This window comes from Acanthopagrus latus, chromosome 7 (genome assembly GCF_904848185.1).
Source record: "Acanthopagrus latus isolate v.2019 chromosome 7, fAcaLat1.1, whole genome shotgun sequence".
NCBI lineage: Eukaryota > Metazoa > Chordata > Actinopteri > Spariformes > Sparidae > Acanthopagrus > Acanthopagrus latus.
The window spans coordinates 13933076-13943551 of NC_051045.1; the positions used below are offsets into that span (position 1 = coordinate 13933076).

The 10476-nt window shown below is 43.8% G+C and overlaps 1 protein-coding gene across 3 annotated transcripts; it reads left to right on the forward strand.

Moving 5' to 3' along the window:
* Nucleotides 1-2132: 2132 nt before the first annotated feature.
* On the forward strand, nucleotides 2133-9702 carry LOC119023020 (kelch repeat and BTB domain-containing protein 12-like). Of its 3 annotated transcripts, none has more exons than XM_037104605.1 (10): nucleotides 2133-3632; nucleotides 4373-4596; nucleotides 4743-4924; nucleotides 5147-5279; nucleotides 6236-6469; nucleotides 6570-6928; nucleotides 7018-7291; nucleotides 8302-8449; nucleotides 8546-8751; nucleotides 8945-9702. In XM_037104605.1, exons 2-10 carry the CDS (start codon nucleotides 4426-4428, stop codon nucleotides 9227-9229), a joined length of 1992 nt encoding a protein of 663 aa, XP_036960500.1. In that variant the 5' UTR covers nucleotides 2133-3632; nucleotides 4373-4425; the 3' UTR covers nucleotides 9230-9702. The 3 variants fall into 3 exon arrangements, with proteins under 3 accessions (XP_036960500.1, XP_036960502.1, XP_036960501.1); XM_037104607.1 differs by having other exon boundaries at nucleotides 8546-8743; XM_037104606.1 differs by lacking the exon at nucleotides 2133-3632 and adding an exon at nucleotides 3678-4018.
* The last annotated feature ends 774 nt before the right edge of the window (nucleotides 9703-10476 follow it).

A 10476-nucleotide genomic window follows, 5' to 3' on the forward strand; every position in this document is an offset into this window, starting at 1 on the left:
AACAAACTAACAAAACAAAACAAAACAAAAAAAATTATCACAGTGATACGCTACGACCCATTAAATGTGTGACGCGTGATCAAACTTTGGCCCGTAGGTGTGTGTAACACCGCGTAAATAACAGTGTGAGGTCTGCAGGTGGTATGCTGAGTTGTTTTCATATGGAGTGTAGTTGAGCTGAGGAGGAGGGGCCATCGTTGACTTTTATGTCCTGCACCTGACTGAGTGGCTGGTTGTTTATTAATTTTTCCAAGGAGGTTATGCTTTCACTTTAGTTTGTTTGTGTTTATCATTTTTTCAGCAAGATTATGGAAAAAACTTTTGGCCTGATCTGGATGAAACTTTAGTACACATTGCGAGATAGGACATTTGGCCTCAGCGGTCATATTGATGACATTTTTGTAGACAAATCATTGAAGAAAAAAAAAAAACTTGTAGAAAGGTGCAGAATAAATCTAATCTCCTTAACTGGATTGGATTACATGCAAAGTCAACGATAAAAACTGATTGAACGATGACACGAAAGAGCTTGTCAAGTGAGCATTTGCGTAGTATATAAAGTATATCACATCACTCCAGTTCTTAGATCTTTATACATACAATTCAAAATCCTCTGCTGGCTTACAAAGCACTGAATGGTTTCGAGCCAAAATAAGTTTCTGATTGGCTGCTACGTTATAAAAACCTCCTGACCGGTCCCTAGAGTCAAAACTAAATTTGGAGAAGCAGCGTTCAGTTGTTTTGCACCACATATCAGAATAAAACTCCCAGAAAACTGCAGGTCTGCTCCAACACTCACCTCTTTTAAATTGAGGCCGGAACCCTTTCTGTTTTCCACCGCCGTGTATTGATGCAATATGAAAGGCTTCGACCAATATCTTGAGCTGAAGTGTAACTTTTTCGCTCATTTTTATTCTATTTTAGCTTATTTTTTCTATCTCTAACTTGTTTTAATGTTTTGTTTCTGATGCCCTCCTGCTTGTTTTCATTGTGTTTTAAATGCCATTTTTTAATGAGTTAAATGAGCTGCCTAGTGTCTGAATTGTGCTACACAAATAAACTTGCATTGTATTGCATCCTCAAAATCATCTGTTTTGTAAATGCATTAAATTAATTAAATGCAGCAAATACATTAAATAAGCCTGTTATAGCTTTCCTTATGTAAGTGCTGCACAGGAGAACAAATATCTTCTGATATGATATACCACTCCAAGTGAAAAATACAGGATGTCATTGCCCATTGCTCCATTGTCTTGTTTTAACTCTTGAGCAAATAGAGAGATAAATCATTTAACTGCTGGGATTAGGAGGTGAGATGTTTGATAACCTGCAATTGGTTGTAGATTTCCTGATGGCCCTGAAAGCAAGTCACGTTTTGACCTGACCCAGTTTCGGGAAAACGGTATCATTTGGAGCGAGCAGATAGTAAGTGGTGGAAACAATAAAGAACAGAGCAGCTCGACAGCAAGCACAAGCAAACATATACATCAAACTATTTTAAAAACAGAATTCAAAACGGCAGAGAAGAAGATAAAGGCCAAGACTAGGATTTTATAGCCACATGCTGATGCTTAGCACGTACAGCGCAATGTTCACCATGTTCACTAACGCAAATTACAGCTGAGGCCGATGGCATTATTCTGATGGGTGTTTCAATATAAACCGTTTGGTTTATTGTATAATCTGACATTTTTACCTGATGATGGATCTAAATGACATCAGTATCCAATGCGTTGCAATTTATCCTGAAGGGAACAAGTATGTCGTTTTGCTTAAAAATGCACATGACAAACTCATGGTAGCACTTGAGGACGAGTCAGAGGCTTAAAAGAATGAAGAGGATTCATCCTTTGGGGACTGTGAATAGTTTTGAGTTATGTCAGCACAAACTATAGCTATATTGACCTACTGAGAAAGAAAAGCTTAAGAAATGACTTTCTACTTGGATGCTATGTAGTCGTGGTGAAGAAGAGGAAGATCCTCATTGACCGATTTGTTTTATGCCTAAACAAACTAATTAGACAAACTGTTTTTGTTTTCAAGAGTGAATAAACTGAATAAACAAACTGATCAATTAAGACAATACAATTTCATACTGTTTTGCCTTGTTTATTCAGTTCTGGGGGGGAAAAAAATCAACATTTCTGTATTCATTGTTCCATTTCACATTTTTAAAGCAATTTGAGCCACTTGCACTTCATCCATAAAAGCAGATTCTTGCACTGTAAACTGAGGCCTTCTTGACGTACACACTCACAGGCCACAGGTCCTGAGTGCTGGGATCGTGATAGCAGAGTCACCGGCACATGTCAGCAGGCTCACGTATACACATCCTGACTAGCAGTCACTGATTAAGCTGCACGTGCAATAAACTGCACAGGACACTTTGTTTTGCCCATGCTGTTGTGTAATACACGACATTATGCTCAGCGGTGCACGGAAATGTGGTTAGAAAACAGTTAGCCCGAAATAACATCGCGTTCCCCAATTGGACCTGTGACAGTGAATGTTTGACGGTAGAAAACACAACAGCGTTTTAGATTAGGGAAGAGGTGGGACAACACTTCTTGTTTGTGATTGGACAGAGCCCACATCCCTGGTGACAGTGCACTGTCATTTCCTGTTTGTGTACGACTTTCAGCCCCAGTCCTAACTCTTTCAAGTGTGCTTTTAGGGTTCCACTGGACTTTTAAAAGGATCGTCTTGATTTGAGTGGGGTTACATGTGGTTCTGATTGATAGTCAGGGTTAGGTTTGGCAGTTAGGACTAACGGTTTTAAGATATGAGCAATGTACTGCAGTAGATGGAGTTAGTAGTAACATGTATTTTAGACATCTAAAACACATCAGTATCAGTTTGATATTTTCTATATCTAGAATATTTTCATAACTTAAAACTGCCATCAAACAGCCCTTTCTGATTGGTAAACTTAAGGCGTTATGCTGCTCTCTCCAAAGCAACCAGACTCTTTTGATAAAAACAGCTATTTTAGGCTACCTTGCACAACATAGTTACTGGTCATCTGCTTGACCATCAGAGCCTCTGTAGACTGATGCTTTGTTAAAACAAGCACATCAACTGAATCTTCATCTGAGGGGTCAAGAAAAAAAAAAAGAAAATTCTGTTTATCGACATTTATACTGGGGACATGCCCTCATCACTTTTTTTAATTAGTTTAAAATGTGCTAAAAAAATAAAAAAGAAAGAAAAGAAAGAAAGAAAAGAAAAAAGAAGCGTGCCAAGTTAGATTTTGACGTCATTAATGTCATTAACAACTCCGACCTCGTACACTCCCCTCACTACTGCCTTTTCCAACAAATCATTAACCTGTAAACATTACACTTCAGATTCTTGCAGTTTCCAGAAGAAACTAGCTTTTTTGATTTGCCTGGCCACCTCTGGAAACCTGAACAGACCAGCAGAACCGCTGACACATGCTGATCTATTTTAAAACCTTTTAACACCACGAGCATGCTGTTGCCCCTCACTCACAGGCAGCAAATAGCAGAGAACATAAGACAGATCTGCCAGCAAACAAAAACAGAACAACCGCTGAGGAGTAGTGTCACATATCCAAGCTGACGTCATCTCAATTCAGAAACTTCTGGATCCCGGCCGTGAGGTCGCCACCGGTATGACTTCTATAACTACTGCTTTGTTGCATGTGCTAAGCTAAAGTCATGCTAACATGCTACTGCTCATGAGTGACTGTGCACGTCTGCCTGGAGTGAGGTGGCCCGACAGTGACATTATGGTCGTGTGTGAGCTGGTGGGCCAGCTGCTCGGGGGCGGACCCAGTTCGAGACATTAGTCAACAATGAGGAGACAGGTGGTCATCCAGTCCAAGGACGTCCCACTCTAGCCAAGCAGTCACCATCTGAGAGGGAGATGAAATGTTTGCTGCACGCTGCATTAGCCTATAGTTAAATAATCCAACAACACTAACAACAAAAAACCTCTGCCTATCAAATATTTATTGCAGCCCTGTCACCACCACCTCTTCAAGGTCCTCATCAAGGTTTGCTCCTAGTTTTCAAACCAGGCCTAAATCCAGAGGAACTTTGGAACTCTCTCCCATTTGACTTATGATCTGTGGACACTTGCTACTTAGTCCTCAGTCCTACATATATGTTTTGACATTATTGCCTCTGTGGACCTTTTTCATTTTTTTCTTCGCTGTCTTCCTTTGTTTCGGCATCCACTTTAAACAGTGTGTGACTACTACACATTTGATCTCATCTCACGTCACATCACCCTGTTATTCGTTGACCAACTAGACTTACATTTTTGCTGTAAGTTTTTGAATTTGTGTATGAACCTGACTACTTCCTCATTGTTCTCTTACTGTGTATCTGGCACTACTCTGCCACAGGGTCCCCCTTTCTACGTTGACTAAAGCGGTGCAGAGATCCAGTGCAGCAGTCCATGGATGCACCAGTGGCGGACTGTGCTCAGGCAGAGCATGGCTCACTCCTGCTCAGGCAGCTGGAGAGGATGAGGTCAGCTGAGGAGCTCACTGATGTGGTGCTGCTGGCAGAGGGGATTCCCTTCCCTTGCCACAAGGTGGTGCTGTCTGCATTCAGCCCTTACTTCCAGGTAACATGACCTTTGAGTTACTGAACGTTATTGTGCATATAGGCAATACAACGTGATGCAGCCTGTGCTTTGCAGGATGTTGGTGATGCCATGAGACTGTCATTTGTGATCGCGTTCAATTATTTCGATGAATCCCATTGGTCCAGGCCATGTTCACATGTGGTCTGAAGGAGACCCGAGGAGGAGAGGTGCCCCTCAGGGACACTCCTGCTCAGAGCCTAGAGCTGCTGCTGGACTACATGTACCGAGCTGAACTCCCACTGTCCAATGACAACATCCAGGGAGTGGCTGCCGCTGCCTTCCTGCTCCATGTAGATGGAGCCTTCAGGTGAGGAGTGACAGGGAATTTATCATAGTAATAAACTAATCTGAGCAGGACATGTGAAGCCTTTACATCAGGGGCATCAAGATGATTTTATTCTACCTGTATGTCTTCAGTAATGAACAGTAGTAGTGAGACATGTGAGTAGTGTAAAGTACATTGACTTAAAGTATCTTTAAAATAAGCACTAACCTTTATTTTGTCACCACCTTGTTGTTACGGTTTCAGGTTGTGTCAGGCCCACATGGAGGCCCGCATGGACCCATCCAACTGTGTCGGACTGTACCACTGGGCCCGAGACCTGGGGGCCACTGTTCTGGCCGACTGCGCCTTGAGATACCTCTGCCAGCACTTTGCAGAAGTAGGGCATTCAGTTTTAGTACACCAAAAAAAGAACGTTTCCATCAAACATCAACTTTAAAAAAAAAGTTAATGTTTTGTAAAAACATTTAGGATTTCAATGTAATGCAATGACAAGTTCCACATTTTATTTATTCATTTTATTTATATATTTCTGTTGGTGAGGATGTTGGGACAGGTGAGGAGAGTGAGGAGGGGAGAGGACAGGTGAGGTAACGAGGGGAAACACAGAGGGAAAGCGCAGAGGAGAACTGAAGAGACACACAAGGGCAAAATATCGAAATCAAAACACAAGATGAAGACACAGAGTCCCGAATCATGACAATAGATGGATTATATTCATGTATAATACTTGAAAATTTGCGAAATATTTTGCAACGCCTGGTTGTTTTTTAATCTGTTCTTATAGGCCCCTTCCTTTAATTACTCACAGTCATTTACTCATTTTCGTTGTCGAGCTTTAGAATTGCCATTAGCATAAAATTATAAACAGCAATATGTCACATGAGATAAAAAGACAACACTCTAAAAACACTTTCACACTCTTTCTGTTTTTCAGCTACTTGATGCTGCCACTAGGGGGCAGAAGTCACTTGTATTTCTTTTGCATATACTGCTGGGATGCCTTTGAGGTGACATTGCTGATTTGGTGCAGATTTATACTAGGGATGCTGTGGACATGTTGCCATCACTTTGTTAAAGGGCTCATTTTTGGCCCATTTTTTTTTAAAGGTGCATTAGTTTTGGTCACATAGTTTTACATTCTTGAACCGTGGGAATTCTAGATGAGTGATGGGCTTTTTTTTTTTGTTCTCATCATAGCTACAAAAAAGTGCTTACAAATACATGATATGTCAAAAACTCATGCTCGCTTTTCTGTTTGCTTTCAACATAAAGTGATGCCCTTGCTCTTTCTCAGCATCCCCTATACAATATTTTTCTATAACCTGTCTCGAGGTTTGCGAGGAAGAAGAAGTGCTGGACCTGGACGCCCAAAGTCTCGGGGATCTGCTGGGCTCAGACGACCTCAACATATCACAGGAGCAGGTTGTGCTAGAGCTGGTGCTGCGTTGGGTGGAGAGGCGAAGAGGGGACCCGCAGAGTGAAGCCAAGGCTGTGGAGCTGCTCAGACGTGTCCGACTGGAGCTTGTGGACCCTGGATTCCTCCGTAAAGCCAGGAGGAGAAACCCGGTGAGAGACACTCAGAGGGAAAAACGCTCTAGACATTATCCACAATTATCAATGGGTTAGTAGATTGAAAGACTAACATACATCTGAATGAATCTTCCAGGTGTTGCTGCGGGATGCTGAGTGCTTTGGGATGATCGATGCTGCCCTCCAGACTGCAGGCCTCTGTGAGGCATCAGCTCCACCTCGGCCGGCCCTTCGTTACGGCATGGAGACCACCGACCTGCTGCTCTGCTTGGGTGGGGTGAACAAGGAGGGGGTGCCTGCCCGCCGTGGAGGACTGGCTGATCTCAGTTTTTGCTTTGCCCCTCATGGCAGAAAGACTTTCTACATCCCCTCTCCGCTGAAGGGCTGCAGAGGCGTGGGGCAGATCACAGCTGGGGCAGTGACACGAGACAACAACATCTTGGTGGCCGTGGAGGCAGAAGACCAACACAGGATGAAGAGGGTGGATATCTACAGGTGTTTATGTGTGTACCTGCATGAGAAATAGACATTTCGAGTGAAACTGCGCTCACCATGAGACCTAAAAACGCTTGTTCACGTTCCAGGTACGATAATTCTGAGGACAACGGCTGGACGCAGCTGTGCTCAGCGGCGCACAGGGACATGTACGCTTTAGGGCTGATAGGCGACTGCCTCTATATGATCGGCGGTCAGATGAAAGTGCGCCATCACTACGTCATCACGGACAGCGTGGAGAGATGGTCGCTGAGGAGAGGAGGCAGCTGGCTCAGCTTCGCCCCTCTGCCACTTCCCTTAGCCTGCCACTGTGTCGTCAGCCTGAAGGAGCACCTGTATGTGCTGGGGGGCTGGACGCCGCAGGTACACACACACACCTGTCACCACACACTCCGCACGTCAATGTGGAGTGTGCAGTAGAAAAGATGAGCTCAAGTGTCCCTTGAACATGAAAACCTGCTTTCACAAACACCTTCTCTCTATGATAAACAGGGTAAAACACTAATACAGGAAGTAGGAATAGTCGTAGGTGACACATTTATGCACAACAATCAGGATTTTACAATGTGATGACAGTTTTTTGTTGCCAGCCCTCCTATGATTTTGATCATTGCATATTTAGTCAGAATTAATGTTTAAACACTTTTCAAGGGAGAAATAGACTTTTCTGGGACGGTAACTCAAGTCGCAAGCCCCGTAAAATCAGCCCAGGCCGCTTGCCATGTATATCATGTATGATTTACCCATTTTATTGAAGTATCTTTTGTTTACTGTTTATGCTTGATTGCTACACCGACAAAAACACTTAGCTACCATCCAAAATACCTGAGAAGTTTGTTTATAAAAAATCGAAGAAGAAGAAGTCTACTGCACCTCCATAATTACAGCCACGGGGATAAGTATTCACACATGCAATATTTTTTTTGCACTTTTCGAATGCTTGACTTGCACCTGGCATTTTCCCAGTGAAAGTATCAGCCCATTTACACATTTTAATTTAGCCTTTTCCACACTGGCAGTGACACTCCTGGCCAGTCAGCTGGTAATGGCATTCCTCTCAGTCCAGGCCTGCCCTCTGGTGGCGGCATTAAAAAAAGACACTGAAACACCATCAGGTCAGACACAAGCATACTGAGATGAACTGGCTGCAATATCTCAGATACCTCCAACAAGAATGATTTGATATTTGCTCATAATAACCACCTGTAAATCCTACATATGGTGGCTTTAAAGCAACTCTGTGAATTGAATTTCGATGGTGTACTGGTCAGTGAAACGCTCGTCTTCTTCGTCGTTTCCCCTCTGCAGCTTCGACCTTCACTTCTTGTCTGTTTCTCCCTCCTGCTGTTCAACTCGCTCTCCTCCTCCCTCAGCACCAACCGGACGACGAGCCCGACAAGCTGAGTAACCGCCTGCTCCAGTTCGACCCCGGCAAGGACAGGTGGAGAGAGTGTGCCAGCATGAAGTACTCCAGGTACCGCTGCGGCACGGCTGTCCTCAATGGAGAAATCTACGTAGCTGGTGAGACTTGCGAGACAAACTCAACAGAAGACAGAAGTATTTGTTCTATGTGAGAGAAAATGGAGTGTGTGTGTGTGTTGGGGGGGTGTTCTTCAGGTGGTATAGGGTGTGATGGAGAGGACCGCGGACAATCACGTCGCTGCCTGAGTTCTGTGGAGATCTATAACCCGGACACAGACACCTGGAGGGCAGGACCGACTCTGCCCATGTCGATCCTCTCCCACAGAACCAACGCCTCCAATATAGGCGTCGTGGAGGGCAAGCTCTACCTCTGTGGATACTACAAAGGGGCCGGTCAGTTGGTGAATTTTTTATTTGTTTTTGTTTGTTTTTTTTGAGTGGTCTCTCAGAAAACTTCTCTCTAATAAGTTTAACTTCAGGCTGAAACTCTGTGAAAAGAGTGAGGGAACGTCAGCAAACTGGTGAGGCAGTATCTCTGGAAATTAGATTTTTGGTCAGCCACGACTTACACAGTGCTTTCTCTCATGACTGCAGGCCGTCATGAGATCATCACCAAGGAGATTTTGGAGCTGGACCCCGCGGACAATGTGTGGACGGTGGTGGAAAGAAGAGCGGCCATGCACGACAGCTATGACGTGTGTCTGGTGGCCAACCTCAACCCTCGAGACCTCTTCGCTCCCTGATTCATCCCCTCCTGACTGCCAGGAGACGGGATGTGTGTTTTGGCTTTTTAAATCCTTGTACCCAAAAAAAAGTTTTAAAAAGTACCCAGATGACTGTTCACATGAGCGTTTTCTCGTCGTCCACCGCTGCGTTTAAGGTTTGGGTTAGTTTAGGGAATGTAAACTGGAGAAGAGGAAGGAGGAAATTTTGGTCAGGGTTTGAAGGAAACCAGTGTTTGTCGGCTGGACCTAAGGCGCACGCTGCAGTCTGTGGTGTCGCACACCTCCTCAGGGTTTACTTCAGACAGAAAACATTCACTGATCGAGTGAACACAGGAGGTTTGTAGTTGCAGAACGTATTTGGCATTTTAAAAGAATAGCTGCCATGTGGGGAGATTATTATTGCGTTCCTCCTGAGAGTTCAGAGAGGGGAACGATGCCACTCTCATGTCTGTCTGTTAACCGTGACGCCGTGGCTTAGCTTCGCGTAGCATAAAGACTGGAAACAGAGGGAAAGAGCTGGACTGGTGCCAAACAGTTCCCCTAAAATTATAATGTAAACACCAGACATAACAATGAATGACTGTCGGTGAAGGTGTGACACTTGAAAAACAAAAGGCAATGGCTTAAAAAAAAGGGGGGGGGGGGGTGACGAAGAAAACGGCTACCTAATATGGATGCGAGCATTACATGAATCCAAGATGTTGTAAATAATCATAATAAATAAATTAAAAAATAAGCTTTGCAAGTGTTTTATGTAGGAAATACACTTGACATGAAACAGGCCTACGTTACTTGATTGTGTGTAATATCCTAATGTTAATGGGTAGAAGAACCATGTCATAAGCTTACTGATAAGAAGTTGCTCATTATGTAGCGTAAATAACAGGACTTGGTTGGTTGTGAGCACTTCCACATTGGCTTGCTTGGTCCTATCAGGTACATGCATTTGTTATTGTGTAATTGTACAGTAATACATGAGCCTTACACTGAACTGTAAAGCACAAATGAATGACATTTTTTTTGGCCATGAATGAATGTTTTAATAAGTTTTATTGCGTAGTGGTCCTGTCAATCTAATCACTTTTTACATTTGTGTTTCCTTTCAAATGTCACATGTGGGCGCTTTCACGTTGGTTTTCGAAGTAAAACGAGTACATGTGTGACCCCACAGGATCAGCCATGACTCGTCTCTCTCTCTTCAGAGTTTTCAGAGTCTCAGTTTCCTCCCAGATTTATTTATTATTACCGCATGGCGAAGCATCAACAAACACGTCTGACTGAAGTGGTGGAGTCGGGGTATGACATGACATACCACGCATGCCTCCCTCCCCTCCTCTCTCTCCCCCTGCTGCCGCTGCTAGAGGCACATACGAGCCCCTCCGGAAAACCCAAAGCGATCCC